The sequence below is a fragment of the Pteropus vampyrus genome, unplaced genomic scaffold, assembly GCF_000151845.1.
Source record: "Pteropus vampyrus isolate Shadow unplaced genomic scaffold, Pvam_2.0 Scaffold194, whole genome shotgun sequence".
NCBI classification, from domain to species: Eukaryota; Metazoa; Chordata; class Mammalia; order Chiroptera; family Pteropodidae; genus Pteropus; species Pteropus vampyrus.
In genome coordinates, this window is record NW_011888975.1 from 80,684 (window position 1) to 102,790 (window position 22,107).

General features: G+C 41.4%; 3 protein-coding genes across 5 annotated transcripts in view; 2 read left to right on the forward strand and 1 right to left on the reverse strand.

Moving 5' to 3' along the window:
• The window catches only part of TEX50 (testis expressed 50), a 3,165-nt gene extending 426 nt beyond the window's left edge, over positions 1 to 2,739 (reverse strand). The window contains exons 1-3 of the mRNA XM_011371736.1: positions 2,416 to 2,739; positions 1,269 to 1,498; positions 882 to 933 (exon numbers count right to left, since the gene is read on the reverse strand). Of these exons, the coding sequence (XP_011370038.1) occupies positions 882 to 933; positions 1,269 to 1,498; positions 2,416 to 2,739 (606 nt within the window). The remainder of the gene's footprint in view (positions 1 to 881; positions 934 to 1,268; positions 1,499 to 2,415) is intronic.
• ANKRD45 (ankyrin repeat domain 45) overlaps positions 1 to 13,941 on the forward strand; it is a 31,488-nt gene extending 17,547 nt beyond the window's left edge. For all 3 annotated transcript variants that reach the window (XM_011371692.2, XM_011371693.2, XM_023537576.1), the window contains exons 4-6: positions 7,927 to 8,021; positions 10,034 to 10,172; positions 13,263 to 13,941. In XM_011371692.2, coding sequence (XP_011369994.1) covers positions 7,927 to 8,021; positions 10,034 to 10,172; positions 13,263 to 13,294 — 266 coding nt within the window. In that variant the 3' untranslated portion in view covers positions 13,295 to 13,941. The remainder of the gene's footprint in view (positions 1 to 7,926; positions 8,022 to 10,033; positions 10,173 to 13,262) is intronic.
• Positions 13,942 to 17,099: 3,158 nt separating this feature from the next.
• Positions 17,100 to 22,107, forward strand: part of SLC9C2 (solute carrier family 9 member C2 (putative)) — a 56,655-nt gene continuing 51,647 nt past the window's right edge. The window contains exons 1-3 of the mRNA XM_011371740.2: positions 17,100 to 17,296; positions 19,368 to 19,468; positions 20,837 to 20,965. Of these exons, the coding sequence (XP_011370042.1) occupies positions 17,161 to 17,296; positions 19,368 to 19,468; positions 20,837 to 20,965 (366 nt within the window). The 5' untranslated portion in view covers positions 17,100 to 17,160. The remainder of the gene's footprint in view (positions 17,297 to 19,367; positions 19,469 to 20,836; positions 20,966 to 22,107) is intronic.

Genomic DNA, 22,107 nt, shown 5'->3' on the forward strand with positions numbered 1-22,107 from the left:
TTAGAGATAAATCTCTTTGGGTTTTGGGGGTTTGCAGACTTTTTAAGTGTTCAAGATTCTCCATTAAGAGAAAGATATACCAATACTCTCTTAGAGGGAATTAGTTGACCGTTCAGAACGCTGAAGGAGTGGAACAAACTAACGGAAACAGGAGGTAGGGTTGTTCTAAGGGAGCGTGGAAGGAAGAAGAAGAATCTGGAAAGTCAAACCGTAAATAAACTTTTAAACCATAAATAAACTTTTAATAATCCACAACAACCCACAGCAGGCACTGTTCTTTTCTATTACCTGTAAAGACTGTAGAGTTATCTATTTCTGTTTCAAGGATTGTTTTTTAAAAGTTTTTTTTGTTTTTTTTTTAACAATCTGTTACAGATCTGGTATATTTTTTGCTGGGATTTTTCAACATGTTTTTAATCAAATCTTCTGTCTCAGTCTCAGATCAGTCTCCCAGTTTTTGTTGGAAAGTGTGGTAACCATACTTTTTAAGGATTGAGGTGGCTGAGCATCAAAAGTCGGAACTTTAAAAAATGTTGATACTTAATTCTTCATTTATCAGACTGGAAATGGAAAAAAAAATATATTTTAAAATTAATCTATTCCTTAATCTTTCTATACTATTTTTAGCAATCTGAGATAGGAAACTAAGTCTTCTTGTGGCCATAAAATTTGCTCAGGAAAGTAAGAAAAATCACAAATATTACTTAAATCAGATTTATTAAAACACTAAAGAACCTATTCTACCAATGGTTAATGATAAGTAATCTCGTACATTAAAAAGAGCAAAATACTTAAACCTGAGACAATGGTACTGTACATTCCCCCCCAGTACTTTTGTAAGTATGGATGCCTTTTTAGTGGATTAGAAAGAACTTTTCAACCCAGACTTCTCTGGAAAGTTTCAGTAAAGAAGGTGGCTTGGGGGAGGGGTTGCTGGGTGAAAAAAGTGAAGGGATTTAGAAGTAAAAATTGGTAGTTAAAAAATAGTCTTAGGGCTGCGGAGTACAGCATAGGGACTACAGTCCCTAGTATTGCAATAACCATGTATAGTGCCAGGTGGGTACTAGCCTAATTGGGGGGAATCACTTTGTAAATTATATAAATGTCTAACCACTATGCTGTGTACCTGAAACTAACGTATATTAAAAAAAACCATTAAAAAAAAAGAAGGTGGCCCAAAATTACAAAGGCTCGCAAAGATCTATTTTTGTCCTTAATATAAATTCTCTCATAGGTCTCCCGTGTGTCTCCGTATTGGACTGAGCTACGGGTGCGTGTGGTTGTGTTTAGTGGACTCTGGATCTTCTTCACTCTTCTTCTTCTTTGATTTTCGGTGCTTGAGTTTCTTAGCCGAAGTATGTTGGGATACCTGATTCAGATACTTGGTCATCATCGACGTTGTGGCGACCAGTCTGCAGAGTATTTGGTCGATGTCATAGATGGACTGCGTTTGTAGGTCTTTATTACCAGAGGTATCTGAGGAGGCTTGTTTTTTCAGCTAAAAGGAGAAAAACAAATGATGTTATAGTTTTTTTGTTTTCCCTTACTGTAGTTCAGATTCAGTTTGTTTTCTGGACAAATGTACGTAAACTCCAACACCACACACTTACTTTATACAAAAGAAAGATTACTATAAGAGAAAGGTACAAATGCCCTTTCGTATATGCTCCTGTGTAAGAGGATGGTAATCATTATCACCATCAGCAAACACGAAAAGGTGCTTTTTATGGTTAGAGCATTCTGCTAGGAGGAATTATTTAAATATTAGCAGAATATTTCCCTTTATTATAAACAGCCTCAAGGTATAATGCAATAAAATCATTGTCATTTTATAACTATCTAATTGTTGTGAAAATCAATGACCCTTTTTTTAAGATTGCCTCAAAATGTGGTGCCACTGGCCAAGTGGGAAATTTGTTCAAGAGTGCCATTTCCAAGAAAGTTATCCTAGCATTAGAAATTAGCTTACAGTCTATTTTAAAAATACATGCCAACTTTTATGTACTTAGTCTTTTTAGATGGATGCGGAAGGGATTTAACAGATCTCTTACTCCAGATCCTTCATTTTATGGATGAGGCAGCTGAGAAAAATCGAAGGACTTACCCGAGGGCCTGGTTGGATAACTTCACTTACTATATATTCTACTCTTTGTAGCTTACCACTTTCTTGATGTGTTTTGTAACTTGAAATAGAGGGGTTGGACTAGATTACTTTAAGGATCTTGTAATTTAATACACATTTGTCGAGCACCTGATATGTACAAGACACTGTGCTAGATGCTCAGAGTGAATGGCAGGTGCCAGGGGAAGTTACAAAGGGAAATAAGATGTGGTACTCTTTCTCAAAGAAGCTGATAAATCATACATTTTAACCTCTGACATTCTATAAGTATTACTATGTCATCACTCATTCACCTTTTTCTTGTGTTTCTTCCATTTCATCCACAGGTAATGCACAGATAAAACAGTCAGGATTAAAAAGAGAGCCTGTACTAAAATATACATGAGATGTAAACAATCCTTAAATATATCCACATTAGCAAGATTGCAGCATAGTTTGTCCATAGGGTAAGGTAGACAGTGAGATGGAGAAGGCTTAACTTTCAGATAATACATTTCTTCTGGAAAGATCTCCCATCCAACCTTTGTCCAGATAGTTCCATCACAGATGCAGAGGCTCTCCCTCAAGAGGCAGATAAACAACAGAGGAGAAATCAGGGATGTTCCTTGAATGGACATCTTTCTCTCTTAATTGGGACAAAAGAATCTATAGCCAAAAGTGTGGTCAGAGGCAGAGCAGAAATGCCCTGAGCATGAGTTAATATGGTGCTCTGGCGAAGACATTTAAGATAGTCTTCCTGGACCATAAAATATACACTGATGGTCATTGTCATATCATCAGTCACAGTGATTCAGCGGGAGATTCTGTGATGTCATAAAGAGCCATATTGGAACTAAAAGGTGTCATCTAACCAGTCACCTTGGGTTTCTCAGGGATGCTTCTTGCTTTTTGCCAGAATGGATTGAGTGTCTTCAATTTTATGAAAAATGAAGACTTTACTAATATTTTACCGCTAATAAATTCAAACTGTGATCACATTAATGGACTTCCATGGAAATAATTTACCCGTATCTCTTCTACCCCTTGTGAAGTTTGGCGGTTATGCATCTCCTTAAAAAAATGTCTGTACCTGTACCATTTCCCGCAACCTGCAGTCTGCTTCGTGTTTTCACTCTGACTTGTCCTTCCCTTCAAATAGTTAAACACATATCGAGTGCTTCCTCCTTTTAACCAAGGTCCCTTTGGTGGCAATGTGGCACTGTTAGGTAGGGGGTGAGGGGCGGGGAATTCGGCATGCGAGAAAAGGTGAGATGGTGAGGTGGCATGGTCTATCATCAAAAGATGAGACACGGACCCTCCTTGAAGGATCTTAACGATCTAGAGGTAGAAGCAAAAAACAAGATGATAAAAATTCCAAGATACTGTCGACTAAAATGAGAAGTAAATCAAATTATAATCATGTGACAGTCGAAAGAGCAATAAAGGGCAATGAGTTCTATTTGGCATTGGGAGTTTGTAGAAGTACATTTGAGTGAGATTTGAATATCGAGTAGAATTTTGGTAGGTGGCAGTGCGGATGGGACATCTGAGGTTGAGGAGCGTAAAATAAGCAAAGAAATTCTTATTTTATTCTTATTTTATTACAAACATACGACATATTTATTAGGCACCTCCTGCATGCTAAGGAACTCAGAATGCATCTACAGGTAGGCACGAAACAATCTTTATGTTTACTTTCTTGTAGGGAGACGCAGAAAATAATCTCTCTCTAAATCTATGCGTTAGTGCCATGGAGACAAGTAGAGTGGTGAGGGGGTTGCGAGCTGCCAGCAGGCGACCGAGTGAGTGTGAGTGCTGTCGTATGGGGGGCGATCAGGAAGGGCCTCCTCTCCGATGAGGCGATGCTCGAGCAGAGGCCTGAGGAACGGAAGGAGTGAGCCGTACAGACATCAGGGGCCAGAGGGAATAGGAAGTAAACAATGGATAGACTCTCTGGGTGATGGTGGGAGGAATAAAGCTGGAAAGAGAGCCTGTGGCTAGATAGATCTCAGAGGGCCCTGTATTTTATTCAGAAATCAATAGAGAATCATTTATAAAGTTTTGAGGAGAGAAATGACATGGTAAACTAATTGAGTGCTTTATTGCGTGCCAGGCACTGTGCCAAGATATTTGTATGCATTATACTATGTTCTGTTTAACCCTTATGCCAACCCTGTGAGGACTGTGCTGTGTTACTTACACCTTATAAATGGGGGAACAGGTTCTGCTGTGGTCTGAATGTTTGCGTCCTCCCAGAATTGAAATCCTAATGCCCAATGTGATGGTCTTAGGAGGCAGGGCCTTTGGGAGGCACCTGAGGGTGGAGCCTTGGGAATGGGATTAGTGCTGGGGGTTGGGGAGACCCCCCTGACCCCCACCGAGTGCCTTGCCCCTCCCAGCACGTGAGGAAGGCCCTGCTATGAAGGAAGAGGGTTCTCGCCAGACTACGACCATCCTGGTGCCTTGATGTTGGACTACGCAGCCCCGGAACCATGAGAAAGAAGTTTCTGTTCCTTAGAAGCTACCCAATTCGCATTAAGAGGATGCTTGCAATAAGCTCCTCTCTCTCCCAAGCCACCCAAAATAAACATGTGCTCTCAATAAAACCCGTGGGCACGTGGTAGAGATGCAGTTGCGTGACAAGTCCCTTAGTCCCCTCCTCCAGCTCATCCCTCCCCTGAGCTCCGTCTTGTACTGAAGTTGTGGAAACACCACTGACTCCAGGTCACCTAACTCGTGATGATTCCAGTTCAGGTGATCAATTCTGCTTGCGACATGAAGGATGGGTTTGAAGCTGGGAAGGGCCGGAAGCAAGAAGACCGTTGATCTAGTCCATGTCCATTAAGACTATTTCAGATGTGCGCCTGAACTTGACGCTGGAAGGCACTTTTATTATGGTCTGCTTTACAGACAGGCAAACGAGGCTTAAAGAGATTGTTAGGTACTACCGATGACACAATCGATTTCACTAAGTCTCTCTAAAATTTCCGTTTGGAATTTCACAAGATTACGTATACGGATTATGGTAGGCTGGTTGATGGCGCCCAAAGATAGCAGGTCCTAATCATTGGAACCCGCGACTGTTATAGGGCAGAAGAAACTTTGCAGATATAATTAAGTTAAGGATCTTGACAATGGGAGATTTATTATCCTGGATTAGCCAGGCGGGCCCGGAATATAGTCACAAGTGGCCTTATAAGAGGAAAGAAGAGGGATGTTTGATACAGAAGAGGAGGATGTGGGGTGATGCACTCTGAAGGTTTGGGAGAGACCACAAGCTGGGATGGTTGCCAGAAGCTGAAGAAGATAAGGAATGGTTTTTTCTTAGAGCCGCCGGGAGTCAGCCCTGCCAACACCTGGACTTCAGCCCGTGAAACTGATTTCGGACTTCCGGTCTCCAGAACTGTAAAAGGATCAATTAGTGTTGTTTCAGGCCATTGAGTTTGTGGTAATTTGTTTCGGCGGCCGCAGGAAACGAGTACAGACTGGCACCTGGGCGTGAGGTGCTGTCACAAGTGGCCGAAACTGTGGGGGAAGCTTTGGAATTGAGTGGTGGCCTCATGGAAGACTTTTGAGGGGCATGACGGGAATAGCCTGGATGGCCTTGAGCGGACTGTGGATGGAAGTGAGGCCATAAAGACGCAGCCGATGAGGGCTCAGGAGGTGAGAAGGCGGACGGGAACCTGTACCTAAGTCACCGTAGACAGCGTCGGTGGAAATAGCGGCGAAGGCGTCCTGGCGAAGGCTCAGAGGGAAGCGAGGGACCCGTCACTGGAAGTGGGGGAAAGGCGGTCTCACGGGGCGGCAGAAAGCAAGCGAGACTGTACGCGGTGGCTGTGGACACTGGTTTAGCTGAATGGATGTCCGAGCAAGGTGGCGGCATGACCCGATCTCTCCCGTAGCTTACAGTAACAGGTGAGTGGAGAGAGACGAATCGAGGCAAGAACCTGTCGTGCACGGAGGAACAGGGCTTGGCGTGGCGGGCGCTTCTGAGCCTGTCCAGATCGCGAAGTACTGAAATTGGGATTTTCGCTGCCGGGACCGTGTGCCCGGAGAGGAGGCCACGGATGGGGCTGGACCGCGTTCCGCTCGAGCCGCGGGCGTCGGGCGTGCTGCTCACGGTCTCTGCAGCCGGCCCAGCAGAGGGCACGAGCAGAAACGAGGGTGTCTGGGGCCGACCCGTCGAGGAGCCTCCAGTCCCGTGGGATGGGTCTCTGGGCCACGCAGGGGCACTCACGAGGTTTGAGGATGTTACATGGCTAGGAACTTCGACAGTTTAGACAAAATGCAAAAAAGGCTGCCAGACTCCCAAAACTCTACAAGGCAGGAAACGACAGGTAAAACGGGCTGCCTTTCGTGAAAAAGTTAGGACGACTTGGGTTGGAGCTGCAGCCGAGGGGACAAGCCTTGTGCCACAGGGGATCAGTCCTGGGCCTGGACACCTCAGAGGGTTTGCCCCGTGGGATTTCAGAATCGCTCTGGACAGGCGACTCATTTTCCGTTTTCACATGTCTACCCAAGGACGGAAGGGCCATACCTGGTCTCGCCCATACGCTGTCTAGGGGATTTAGATGATGAGATTGGAGACTTCCGAGCAGCTGATCTTTTGGGTGAGCATTAGGACGTGGATCGATGTAATGGGCCGGGACTCTTGGGTGCTGGGATGGGCCGAATGAATTTTACACGTGGGATAGCTGTGAATTTTGGAAGGCCGTGGTTGGCTGAGAAATGGCTACCAAATGTATATATCTAGGTCCTAACTTCTGGAACCTGTGACTGTTCCCTCCTGTGGCAGAAGGGACTTTGGAGATCCTTAAAATACAGCTCTTGAGGCCGGGAGATCATCCCGGATTATCCAGGTGGGACCTCACTGTTATCATAAGCGTCCTTTCTACGAGCGGGAGGCAGAAGGAGCTTTGACACAGAAGAGGGGAAGGCGATGATGGGAGTAGAGATTGGAGTGCTGTGCGCTGAGCGTGGCGGGAGGGGCCACCGGGCAAGGAGGACAGGCGGCCACCGGGCAAGGAGGACAGGCGGCCACCGGAGGTTGAAAAAGGCAAGAAAACAGACTCTCTCCTCAGAGCCCACAGAAGGAGTCCGCCCGGCCGGCACCTTGACGTTAGCCCAGCAAAACTCGTTTCCGACTTCTGGCCTCTGAAACTATAAAAGGAGAAATCTGTGTTGTTCTAAGCCACAGATTTTATGACAATTTGTTATAGCAGCCACAAGAAACAAATACATCAACCGTTAGCTTAATATGGGGCCAATGTACAAACTTACAATATTCAGTTGTTCCATCTAGGAATATAGTAAGCCTTTCGATTCATCGAGTCTTTTATTTTTCTCCAAGTGTTATATTTTGTTTACCTATATCTTGCAAATTTTGTGATGACATTACTATGGGTGCTATAGTGAATGGAATTATTTTAAACACTTTTTTTTTTTGAAAAGGAAAACGATTTTTAAATTTATTTAGAAGGATCCAGAACAAGTGACAGTTTGTGTATTGGAAATATCTTTTTTCTTTTTTTCTCCAGAGTAGATATTTTAATAGATTACTGCCTCTTTGAGAGATCAGGTGTCACATTTTATATTTATTTGTTCTTCAAAAATTTTCGAATAATTCTAGGAACACAGTGAGTGCCCCAGAGTGCCGTGTTGCTTGAGTGTTAGCTTTCTTGAAAGTCAATGAAAACAACCACAAAAAAAAAATCTCCCACAAACAATCTTTTTAAAGCTCTGGACATGTAATAGTGCGTTAGAAACAGTTGAGCATATTTTTTGGCCTGTGTCTTATTGTGCATTTTCCTGTCTTATTCTTTCAGACGCAAGGCTGGTTCTGAAAAAATATATTGCAAAGGTCTCTGCAACCGTCACAGAGACAGAAAAGGGCCCAGGGAGACTCTGTAAAGAAGACAAGGTACCACGTGATTATTGCTTGTTCTGAAGTCTTTTGAGATATTTGCCTTATAGCTTTACTTTCCACACTAATGTTCCAGAGGTAGGTGATGGAATTTGCTGTTTTCTTCTTCTGTTTTTTTCCCTCCTTCCCTTCTTCTAATAAAAATGAAATGAAATAATATTAAAGAGTAACAGAGATGTACTAAGCATCTCACCTAACAACATGATTGAATCTGAGAAATGTAGTATTGAGTGAAAAAAAAAAAAAAAAACAACAACATTGCCAGAACTGCATGAATTTTTATAAAGGTCAACCACAAGCAAAATCAAACTATATTGTTTAGGGACGCCCACACAAAACTATTTAAAGAAGGAACACAGAGATATCAACACAGATTGTGACTGTCTCTTGGAGGCGGGCAGGGGGGTGGAATGGGAGTGCACAGAGGTGGCCTTAGCTCTACTGGCCGTGTTCCGGTTCTTTAGTTGGTTGGAAGTGTCACTGATACTCATTATTTTGCTCAAAAACTAAGATATACAGCATATATTTTAGTGCATATGTATATACTATACACATTATATATTTTTAATGTATCAAATTTTACATAATGTTAAAAAAAAGATAACACAGATAGAAAGACAGCTTGTTTAAAGCCAGCTTGCCACATTTACTGGATAACAAAGTACTGAGTGTGGACTGGTCTATTGCTTTGAATGTTCACACATGGGAGATACACAGGAGGTTTCGGTAATGTGTTTTTGTTTTAAATTATTTCTGGCATCTCTCTGCAGGATGTTCTGTGACTTTCTGATGAAAAAGAGCGAACAGTTGCTAAAGGCATAGGCATCACCAAGTCTGGAACCGTGATAGGTTACACATTTCACTGGTGGTTTGTAAAACGCTTTACAAAATCTCTTATGAAAAAGCAGAATCTAGCCAACATTCTATTCGAACAGCTATTGTAGCCATCGGATCTGCCAACCAAGATTTTTCTGACACAAACAAACAGCACTTTGTCAAACTAGTTACTATAAAAGCCTTTTTAATTTCGATTTTTAAATTTTTGGTTATTGGAACTAGAAAATATTAGGCACAGATAGTAATAATGAGAATAAAATTGGAATGTCTAAAGCAAGCTTTTTCTCTTCCATTTCCAGTTTTAGTACCCTGTAGTTCTAATAACACGTAGTGTTAATCTCACCATACTTTCTCTTGTATAAACATATGCATGCACACGTATAGTTTTATAAGAGAGATTTTGTTTTTATAAAAGTGAGATGACTATACATATGATTCTTTAATTTGCTTTTTTTTCTTTTAATGATATGTCACAGTATCTTTCCAAGTCTACTTCCTTCTCTATCCTTCTGCCTCTAGTCCTCCTTATTTATTTAATAATAGGGACCGGACATGCATTTATTCATTCTTCTTATTGTTACAAACTGTCTGACAATAAACAGCTTAAATCAGACACCAGCGGTTTGCTGCCCACGTGCACAGAGATGGTTTTCAGTGATGCGGGGCCCGCTTCCTCCTCCTGTGAACCATCTGAGAAGGAGTGAAGTCTCCACATTGTCTGTTGAGTTGCCTGCAGCTCATACCCTCCACTTACTCTTTTCCAACCTTTGCAAACACTTCTCTGTATCACAGGGCTCAATGAAAATAAAGAATTAGGGAGAGGGTATAGACTAGCCCAAGGCTTCATGACTCTCTAATGCGAGTTTAATTATAATCACATTCCACCGATGTTAGAGCTATGCTGTCCAGTATAGTAGCCACTAGCCACATCTGTCTATTTAAATTGAATTCATTAACATTAAATAAGATTAAAAATTCAGCCCCTCAGTCACACTAGCTACTTTTTAAGTAGTCGATGGCCACATGTGTCCATGATGGCTGTATTGGACAGTGCAGCTATAAACCATTTCCATCGTCACAGAAAGTTTTGTTGGGCAGTGCTGGTTTAGGGATACTATAGAGTTTTGTTTTTCCATAAATAAGCACAAAGCAGACTCTCTTTCTGTCTCTAGAATACCATCCTCGGTGCCTGCCGGGCGAAGAATGAGTGGCTGGAGACCCATTCGGAAGCTTCTATCGATGAGCTTTTTGAGCAGAAACAACAACTGGAAGATGTCGTGACTCCCATCTTCACGAAAATGTCTACGCCACGTAAGTTTTGGATAAAAAATGGTTTGAATGTCAGAAAAGATGAAAATTGGGTTTCATGTTGTTATTTCTGAGATCTTCTGATTTTAACAGTCTTTATTACGTATTACCCTTGTTACAAGCACTGACCTGTGATATAACGTCCTAGTTTCATTAATAGTTTTAGTGTTAATAATGACTTAAAATGATAACTGAATTATTTCTATAGAGAATGTCTAATACTTATCTTAATATTATTATCATCATTAATTATTTAATTTAATATAATTTACTATGCCTTTGATTTTGACCGGTGATTTTCAACTAAGAAGGCATGTCCTCCTATGAGGTAGGGTGGCAGAATTTGAGTTACAAAAATAGTCACATGGAGGTAAAGTACACCATAGAGAATATAATCAATACTATTATAATAACTAGGTACAGTGTCGCATGGGTATTAGACTTATCAGGCAATCACTTCCTAAGGTATATAAGTGTTTAATTATTATGTTGTATACCTGAAACTAATATAATATTGTATGTCAACTGTAATTGAAAAGTAAATTAAAGCATTTTCGAGTGTTATAACAATATTTTGCAAAACCTATTGTGGGAATACTGTCATGTGAATGAAGAAGGTACAATGTCAGAATCTAGGTGGAAAGGGGAGAGGGGGTAGATAGATAAGAGTAAAAGGGGGTCAAATATATGGTGACAGAAGGAATTTTAACTTTGGGCGGCAAACACACAATGCATTATACATACGATATATTACTGAATTGTACACTTGAAATCTATATAATTTTATTAACCAATGTCACCCCAACAAATTTAATAAAAAAAGAAAAGAATCTTGGTGGCAGTCATACCTAAGATTTTTAAAAATATCAGCTTTACTGAGATATAATTCTCATACCATAAAATTCACCATTTAAAAATGTACATACAGTACAGTGATTTTTAGTATATGCAGAATTGTGTAATCATCACCACTATCTAATTTTAGAACATTTTACCACCCATTACCAGTTACTTCCCATTCCTCTCTCCCACAAGCCCCTGGTTACCATTAGCTACTTTCTCTGGGCTTGCCTCTTCTGGACATTTCATAAATAGAATCCGTGGCATTTCGTGCCTGGCTTCTTTCACTGAGCATAATGTTTTCAGAGTTCATCCATGTTGTAACATGTATCAGTATTCCTTTGTATGGGTCAATAATATTCCATTGTATGGATTCAAATTTATCCATTTAGAAGTTGAAGGACATTTAAGTTTCCACTCTTTTGACTATTATAATGATTATTATAAAATATTACAAATAAACTTTTGTGAACAAATTTTCGTGTCACCATATGTTTTCTTTTCTCTAGGGTGTATTCTTAGGAGTGGAGTTACTGGGTCATTATGCCTCTATGTCTGACCTTTTGAGGACTCGCTAAACCGTTTCCAATTTTTCATTCCCACAAGTGATATATATGAGGGCTCCAATTTCTCCACATCATTACCGACCTTTGTTATTGTCTTTTAGAATTGTTTTTAGCCATCTCAGGTGTGAAGTGGTATGTTAATGTAGTTTTGATTCGAATTTCCTGAATTACTAATGGTATTACACATCTTTCGTGTGTTTACTGGTCATATGTATATTTTCTTTGGAGAAATGTCTATTTGAATTCTTTGCCAGTTTTTAGATTGGATTGCCTTTTTATTGTTGAGTTGTAAGAGTTCTGTATATATTTTGGAGACAAGTCCCTTACCAGATATGTGATTCGCAAATATTTTCTCTCATTCTGTGGGTTGTCTTTTCATTTCCTTAATTGTATCCTTTGAAGCACAAAATTTCGGTTTGATGAAGTCCAGTTTATTTATTTTTTCTCTTGTTGCTTTTACTTTCAGGGTCATATCTAAGAAACATTGCCTAATCCAAGGTCATTAAGGTTTACTTTTACGTTTTATTATTTTTTTGTAAGAGTTTCATAGATTTAGCTCTTACATTTAGTTCTAGGGTCCATTTTGAGTTATTTTTGTATATGATGTGAGGTAGGGGTTCAACTTCATTTCTTTGAATGTGTCCAGTACCTAAGATTTTTATGTTTGTCAAAAGGGGCTGTGGATTTTTTTTAAGGTTAAGACAATCCAGTCTCATGGCGTGGCAGATTATCCCTTGCCACCTGTATCTAACATCCCAGGTCTCCCGAAGGGAGCTAGACACTTTTGACCGTCCTTGGCTTTAAAGAACCTGCCACCCATGTGGTAAACATGCATACTTGAGAAGGTAGACTAAGTGCTGTGTGTGGTCCGAGAAGGTCAGATGTGGGAACAGGGACGTGGTCGGTGTCCGTCTGGCTGATTGTAGTCATGTCTGTGTTAAGAAACAGTAGGCAATGAGGTTAGAAAGTTAATTTGTCATCATTTCATTAAAAGTACTGAATTATAAGCTTAGAAAACTTGGGCTTTATTTTCAGTGTAGTGAGTTGACATTAAAGGCTTTGGAGTAGGAGAGAAGAGAGGTTATAGTGGGGAATAATCTGTCTTTCCTTGTAAAACGGATGGGAGAGAGAAGAGGCTAGAGGGAGTGAGACCAGCATAGTCCAGGAGTTGAGATGATTAAGACCTGAATGATTGTGATACCGTCCGATTTCCACCCTCCCCCCGGCTCCACCACGACTGTTTGCCTGGCCCAACAACCTCCTTCCCTTCTCACATCTGAGGAAGGTTAGCTCTCTCCCCATGAACCCTGTATGCCTTCCAAGCACTGGTCATATGTATATTTTCTTGCACCTTCATATTATGGAAAGGTTGGATCTTGACGGAACCTCTGAAATGTCCCCTTCATTTTACAATAAAGAAAATGAAGACAAGAGAGGTTAAGCAATTTATAAAAAAAAAGTTATTCTATTCAATGGCAGAATTAGGAACAATAATACTGATTGCAGTACAGCTGTAAATATTTTTAAAAAGGCAGGCGGGGAGAATACTTGAATTGACACACCAAGGTTTAATTAATGACCGGGACAGACTGATTTACTTCATGCCCGTTGTTTTAAAAACTGGCTTCGTTTTTGTTTTATATTCCAAGCTGACTAAATGTAATTCTAAAAATCTGCTTCCTTTCAGGCCAAGTGAAAAGTGCCAAATCTGTAACCTAGGCCGTGGTCAGAGAAGAAGTCAGCATCGCACCTTCTACCGGACATACATTTTATAAAAGGCCACCTTTTCTACCAGTATTTGTAAAGACAAACCTATCGATGACAATGGAAGTTGAGAAAATAGATGTGGAGTTTCGTAAAAACGTTTAAGTATGGAATGAAATCACCCTTGTTTGGCTTCACCCTCTCCCGCGGCTTGCGCCCAGACTCGGTGGCCTGGACTCGGCCCCCAGGCACAGTCTCATGTGGGTTCCATGTGCTCCTTCCAGGGAACGTGTGGGTCCGAATCACTCACGAAAGCTCTGTGGAGCCTTTAAAAGCTACTTAGAGAACCCAGTAATTTTCTGTGTAATCGAGGCAGGAAATTTCCTTTCAGTTGAGGAATTGTATGAATAAAGACATTGGCTATTTCCAGAGGAAAAATTCGTTTTCCATCTCTCAAAAGGAGAGCTGTGGGGTGACATTCTGGGGCAAGGAAACGGTAAGAACAGTTTGGGTCAGGGTCTTTTGCTTATACAACTATCGAATTTTATGTCCAAATTAAAATTTACTTGTGAGGTGGGAGGTAATTTCTCAGCCTACTTAATTATTTGTATTTAACCTCTGCCTATCTTTAAATTAATAAACATGAATCTGTTTTATATTTAGATTTTCTCTCTTTTGTAGGTTCGGTAATATAGATATTGTAACTGGACTCCATGCCATTTTCCCTTCTGTTCTATTTTATATTTCCTAGTTTTTAAATATCATTGTTGGTTTAATATTTAGCGATTTAGAATGTCTTTTTCTTCTTTTTTTTTTCCCCTAGTTTATCTAAAAATCCCTTATCTATTTGCTCTGTGATTTTCTGGAAAAGTTTTATAGGAAGGAAATGTTTTAAAAAATGCCGTTTAGTCACTTTCCTTATACGTCCTTTTCTTCGTCCCACTCTGAAAGCTTGAGGGGACAGAAAAGAAATGAGCAATTCAGTAATTCCTTTTCAGCTGACATTTTCTCAGCCATGGTTCTCATACTTAGCCAAGGAGCCACCTGCTTAGCCCTGTCTGAGTCTCATGCCCATCCCTGAACCAACCATGGGTCCGGGGGGTGGAGGGGGAACTGACTAACCAACCTGCTCGACTGTCTCAGATAGTCTCGTGTATCATCACAAGGTGGGGGTGGGACAAAAACTGGGCAGCATCTCAGCCCTCGACTCTCAAAGCCACCAAAGTCTACTCAGTTGGCTCCACCAAAAACGATGAAATATAAATTATTGCTTTTTAAAAAAGCTTCATGGAAAAGATTGTAATGTAGAGCCATTTGGTTATCTCTATATTTCAGTTATGTGCTCTCTCTCCTCTAGCTCTCAGAACTATATGTAATCTCAAGCCGACTCTGAATTTTGCCCAAGTTTTCTTGAAGTGCGAAGACTTCATTGAAGGTCATGGGGAATCTGAAATTTGAAATGTGAAACTGCATGAGTTTTACCCGTAGGGGCTCGGTGGACCAAGCAGGGAGACAGCAGTAGGGTGGGGGCTAGATAGAGCCTGGAAGGACATTGCTCAAAATGACCGGAGGCAGTGCGGTTGAGGAGAGAAATCAAGGTGACGAGCAGTGTGGACAGAGTGAAGCTGAAAATAGCACAGAGGGTGGTGAACTTGGCAAGAAGGGCAGTTAAATTAGGGCAGGATGGGAAAGAGTAAGGAGGAGGTCTAAGGAGACAGCCTGTGGATGAGACCTGTTTGTTTGTTTGTTTGTTTGCTTGGTTGATATTTTTAACTTGGACCTGGGGAGTGGTGGTAAGGATGGGCCCCGCGGCTTAAATGAACCACAACAAAATATTGTGAAGTGAACATTTTGGGGGAATGGCGTGTGGGTGCCGGTGCTGGTGGTTGCAGTCAGGGGTGGACGAGACTGTTGACCGGAACCATTTAGTCTCAGGTAGGAATTAGGACTTTGGTTTGTCAAAGTTTCCTTGATATGGAGCCATGGAGAAGGTTGGTGATGGGTTAGTAATCTCGCTGCTGTGGCGTAATGCTTGCTGCCCCGGGGAAGAGAATTGGATTAGTATAGTACAGGGACGAGAGAGTAGAATCTCTCTGTCACAAAATAACTTCCTCAAAAGTAAACTACAGATTGATTACCGATGTTTGATTGCTTAGATTTATACCGTATTTGTTTTCGGTGATTAGATATGGGGCAAAATATATGTGAGTTATAGGCATCACAGAATTGGAGATGCATTTGTTCTCCTATAAAGAGTGGGCGACACTGTTTCTTCAAATTAAGGAACAAACGCCAAGGACAAATAGGAGCCAAGGAGGAAAATGGGGGTGAGAAACTCTTATTGAAAAGGAAGGAGAGGTGGAAGAAGAGAAAATAGAAAAGGGTGAATGACAAAGGCAGAGGGGAGACAAGGCAGTGTTGAAGAGTATTGGAGTGGAAGAAAGAAACACGGTACATATTAAAAATATATGTAGGAGGAGATTCTGTCCACCTGGGCAGTGACCGTTCAGCTGTTATGTCAGGCAGAGAAAATCAGTTAAGACAGTTGTGGGTGTGGACACAGCTTGATGGATAAGACCACACGCTTCCCTGAGACCGCTCGGTTAACTGCTTCTGGATTGGGGGTGGGGACAATGTACGTAGCCAATCAGAATAAAAGTGGGTTGGCAAGAAACCAATGGGAATCAGGCATGGAAATGGCTTTCGCTGTGACATCGGTTGGCAGTGCCGTTACCGTTCCTGGCAAACAGACGCAGAGCTGGGCATCGTTCCCTGTCGACAGTCTTCATCCAGATGCCAGCTCTGAGCCAGCTGTGCCTTGGAAGAAGATACCGCTGGTCTTGGTAGTTTGGACAAGTTGATTAGAGAGTGACGCTGTGGTGACAAGCGGAGAGAGCAGGATGTGAAGACGCCACGGACCTGGTGGGCTACGCTAGAGGCAGGTGAAGTGATTGGAGGTGTCACATTCCGAATCTCATTTCGGGCCCGATCCTCTACTTCCCACGAGAATCACTGTGCTCTGTAGACCACACAAGTACAAAACCGAGAACCAAAGATGAGCTCTAAACATTGTCAGGGACACTTCAGGAACCTCGGGAATTGTTAGGTTGAGGCTGGCCACGAGGAAAATGACACAGGACGAGTCCTTCTTGGGACTGCTACGTAGGGGGATTGGGGCTCAAATCCTGCCTCTTACTCACGTGCCGAGCCATGCGGTGTGCCCTGCCATCGGGAAAGGGGACTTTTTCCAATCCATTCAAAGCATCATGTGTTCAAACCTCAACTTTAGTCTCTTCCTTTGTTTTTAGGTGATTCGCCCCCTCCCAACCGCCACCTTAACAGGTGTGACTCAGCTTTGACCTCATTTCCCAGTTGCCAGTTTGGATTCGGAGGGTCCCGAGAGAGGAGAAAGGGGACATGGGATCACAAGAGTAAAGGAGAATTCCAGAAGGATTTGTACCCGTGGAGAAAGTGTTTCCCCTCAAACAGTTCAGGCCATCCACTGTTAATGGAGAGCCTCTTACGTGCCATGCTCCGAGTGCACAGCCTTAAGAAAAATTAGTATTCAGCTCTAGCCCTTGAGAAACTGTCCAATGGGGAAGGCAAACACATTACCATATCATATAACAGTAAGCGCGAAGCCCCATACACTCACTGCCCCCCATACATGCCGCTTCTGAGCACGAAGCACCCACGCTGCTGTTCGCGTGCCCGTAAGATGTTGCCGGAGCTAGAGCTGGAACGGGAGGTGTGAACGTGTGCATCGGGTCCTGGCGAGTCTCATTTTCTTCTTTTTGCATATTATAACAGGCCGGTCTGTAGTTGGGAAAGTGTCAATAGTAACTCACGTATGAGTTCATCAAGTAAGGACTGAAAAAGCCATGGCAAGAACGAACTCTTCATTCTGGAATCATAGCGAAGGTAGCAGACCCGATTTACTCTGTGGAAGGCCGGCTGACTACACTTTCGTGAAAGGGCATTTTACAATGCTCGTGTGTTCCATTATTGTTGTGGGAGGTAGGTGGTTGTTTTTAAATCTCATCTTTCCTCCGCCCTCTGAACCCTTGTCAGTGCGGAAAGTAATCACGACTACATCAGAAGAAGGGGTCCAATGAAATTATAAGACGAGAGCGAATGCTGTCTATCAATCTAGCTTCATTTAATTCTAAGTAGCATCTACACTAGGTCCCTTCCCTCAGTGACATTTGCTGAGCACAGCCCCATGATAGACATAGGCAAATAAGACAGTCTTTAATCTAAAGGGATCTCTTAGGGTGGTTAGGCTCACAAATCACTACAATGCAGTGTGCTTAGCATAACTCAAAAGTGTGGACAAGGGTCTCTGGTGACGAGGAGGAGGAAGAGCCTTACCTGACTTAAGTACCTGGGACGAGGGGAGGGCAAATGGAACCTAGACGTTCGAGTCACAATTCGCCTAGTTGGCGTCATCAGTTTTGTCCATTCTGCTATGGCTTTTGATGTGATTTTTCTTTGGGGAAGATGCAGCATCCACACCACCTCCTACTGGAGAATTAGAAAGTTCACAAGGAAGGGCCTCTTAAACGATGCTTAAGCATTCAGTAGGTACAGTGAACGATATTAATGCAGGTAAGATAACATATTCAAAAATGCGGTTGTTTGATTCTACAATTCAATGCTAGTGATTAGAGAAGTTTTAGTTCCCTTTAAAATTTTTTATTTGAGCAAAAATATCAGCTGATTTAATAACCTTTCTGGAACGAAGAAGACTATAAAGAAAAACAATGAAGCAAACAGACATAAAAATCTTCAGATGTACTCATTGTATCAGGGAGTGAGGTGGTTTTCTCTGGGATCTTTAAGATACTCATTAATGACCTTGATTTCAGTTAGTACTATGTGGTGCTGGTGACCATGAACTTCACTATTTCTAGACCCCTGACGATTCCATAGAGACAAGTGCTCCAGCAATAAAGGACACTGCAGAGATAGTTCGAGAAACATTTCTTTGTCTGGCTTTACAAATAAGAAGTATTCAATAAATTTACTGATTTGGCTAGACCTATAGCCGGAAGTCAGGAAACGCAGAATCTGGGATGCCAATGAATCTTGCCCGAGGCATAAATCAATTGGATTATAGTCTATACATTGCTCCTGCAGGGAATAAGTTTCAAGGCAAGAAAATATATGTAGATAGAGAATTAAGGGCTTTCGTTACCAGTCCAGTGAAGACAGTTTTTCCCTATGGTTAGGGCTCAGTTAAAAGTATTTCTGTGGACGTGGTTCCATAATGTAGCGGTTAGCATGTCTGCTTTACCCAGGAACCCAGAAGGTCCTGGATTCATACCCCAGTGGAGACACGGTCTGTGGTCTATGGCCATGCCACCCTGAACAAGCCCAATGTCTAACCTTGGAAGCTAAGCAGGGTCAAGCCTGGTTAGTACTTGGATGGGAGACCACCTAGAAAGATCAAGTGCTGTAGGCATTAAAAAAATAATAATAAAAGTATTTCTGAGACAACAGTTTACTGGTTACCAGAGGGGAAGCGGGGAGGTAGGAAAGGGTCAAGGGGGGTCGAATGTATGGTGACAGATGGAGATTTGACTTTGGGCGGTGAACACACAATGCAAAATCCAGATGATGAATTACAGAATTGTACACTTCAAACCTACATGATTTTATTAACCAATGTTAATAAATTTTAATAAAAGAAGTATTATTGGCTTTTAGGAAAACTATAGAATATATGTTGCTGTAGCTTAGGATGAGTAATTATTAATGTCAGGTATACTATGTAGATATGAAGTTTGGCTTTTCGTAATTTCTCATCATTAGACCCATAGGTGAGACACCCGTGCAGTGATCCTAACATGACACTGGGTGGGCAGGTGGAAGGGCTTTGGAACTTCAATATTTTCCAGCTTTACCTGGAAGAGATGCCTCATACTGTGTGTCTTATTCTTAAGAGACAGCATCTGTAACAGCTGTCAATCATTTATTCATAATGATATGACAGAGGACATTTAAAATGAAATAACTAGGGAGAGGGGATTCGAAGTTGCTTTGAAACGACACATCATGTTTAAATAACATGCATGTATTTCTTTAGGCTTACTAAGGATGTGCTTAAAGAATTCTGAAGTCATCACCTTGACAGTTCTTTCTCTACTAGGATTTGTGATGGGTCAGCTGGCCTACAATTTCATTGAGGTAATGTATGTACCCCAAATTAGAGAATGACCGAAAGAACAAAGACCCTAAACAGCTATCCCCGAACGTATGGAGGGTTTTTGTTTTTGTTTTTTAATGTAAAGAGTTACAGACAAATACTCACCTGGTGGTAAAGTTTTTGAAAGTGAAAACCATTCAGTAAAGGACACACAGAGATGCTTAAGAAAAAGCACCAATCTGGAAGTGAGGGAGATTGGCTTGTCTTCTTGAGTTCTTCGTGGTCTCCCTGGGAGCCCTGTCCTGTTCCTTCCCCCGGTGCAAATGCTGGCGTCTTGCATGTTGTTGTCTTCAGCGCCCGTGGAGACCAGTCGTAAAAGGCAGTGGTTATTGCTATGATGAAGTATGGTCACACTTTTCTAACTGCCAGATTAAATGCGAAACATACCTCGTGTATGATATAGATACAAGAAAAATTAATTGATTAACCCTCAATTTCAAATGCATAGCAGTGCGATCAATTACAGTTTGTCTCCACTCATTCTTTTATTTTTTTAAACAGAGACCATGCTTGTGCCTCCCTAGGATTGTCGAAGCCTCTAGTTACTCTCCTGAAATATCACACGTGTCCTGGCCAACAACTTTTGGGTGTTTCCCATGCACCGGGCTCCCTTTTCAGTGCTTTGTATTTATTAATTTACTAACTTGTTATTAATGCTTGAGTTAACTAATTCACCCGCACAGTAACCCAGTGGAAGTGATTACCCTGCTCCTGTTCTGTAGATACGCAAACTGAGGCGCAGAGAGGTTAAGTAATGAAGGTTAAACTATTAATTGGGACAGAAACCTTTTAGGCGGGAATATTTACGCCACCCCTGACATTGCTGCGGTTTTTTCTGTTCCCCTGTGTGCGACCTTCATGGTTTATTTTCCACAGGTACCATCCGTGCTAGCATCTAACATTTTTCTCTACTTGACTCACTGAAAGATTTTAAAATACTAAGCAAATGTCTGTGAAATCACAAGTACCTAGGCACGATTCCTTTTGCCCTCTTAATGCAAATTAGGATAAATATCTAACAGTCAAATAAAAAATACTTATCTGCGAACCACCCAAAATTGTCTCAGGGATCACCAAAGGTAAGGGTTCCACTTTTGAAAACACCAATTATTAACCACAAGCCCAAACTCACAATTCTCTGGTGAATAGGGGACCTCACACTAACTCATCCGGACGGTTACATCAAGAAATCAACCCCAAGACTCTCTGGACTTGGCTGGTAGATCATCTCTCATTAGCTGCAAATTAGAATACTCTTAAGATTTATATTGATTGATGTACCATCGACCTAATTCCTAAAACTTCAAAATGGTCACAAACTAATTTCCTGTTTGTTTTCGTTAGTTTAGGTGCACCAACTCGTCTACCCTCTTCTAAAAACACCAAGTTTTTCGCTTTATTGTTATTTCTCACCTCTAATTATATTTATGGCCGCTTTGGACGTGGACTTTTATATACTCAGGAATATGCTTTGGCAGGTAAGAACACGTTTTAAATTAGGTCAATTCTTGCTTATTCATTTGGACAAAGAATATGACCGTCGATAAAGATCAATAATTCACAAGTCTCACATTTTTAGCTGTTTTACCCTCCTCATTCTGCAGAACCCATAAGTAAAGAGAGCCGAAGGAAGGGAGAATGGATAATATTTGCGAGTGACCACTCTGACCAGGTGCTGAGTAAATAAATACCATCTCCATTTCACAGATAAGCAGAGAGCAGTGTGGAGGCCACCGACCAGGCTGATCAATGACAGAACACGGACTCTGATGTCAAAGCCGACTTCCTCTCAGCTCTCTCTGTAGATTTGCCCGCTTTTTTCTTGATAAGATTGTTCTATTCGTGCCTTCTCTCTTCTTTTTTCTTAACCATACTTGCCAGACTATTTTAGTTTTCCTTTCAAAGAACGTTTGACTTTTTTGGATTGATTGATTGATTGATTGATTGATTGATTGATTTATCCATCCCCCTTACATCTTGAGTTAGATATTAGTTGACCGAGTTTTAGCTTTTTCTAGTTTTTGTACTTTGTACATTTAAGGTTTTAAATTTTCCTGTGACTAGTCTTTTAGTGTAATCCTGTATGTTTTGATTTTTAGTGTTTTTATTATCATCCTGGTCCTACCTAAATTTTAATATATTTTTTCTTTGACCCGTTAATTATTTAGAAATTGTTTTAAAATCTCCAAATATGGCTCTCGATTCTCTCATCACAGTGTGGTCAGAGAATGTGCCTTGTATGTCCGCTCTTGTGATTTGTGGAGATTTGCTTTGCGGCCTAGTACGTGATCAGTTTTCCAAAATGGTCTGTGTTTGCTTTATAAAAAATGTCTGTTCTCTAATTTTTGAGTGCAGGGTTAACTAAATGTGTTCAGTAGATTGTTTTGTTAATTATGAACTTTGGTACAGTATACAATGGGATATTATTCAGCAATAAAAAGGGAATAGAATATTCGTAGGCACAACTCAAAAGAGTTTCAAATGTGCTATGTTAAGAGAAAGAAGACCGGGCTCAGAAGGCCACTTATTAATTAACTCCATACAGAGACCGACCATCCTTCTAGCAAAGTCAAAACTGTGGGTTTGGAGAACACATCATTGGTTGCCAGGGACTCGGGAT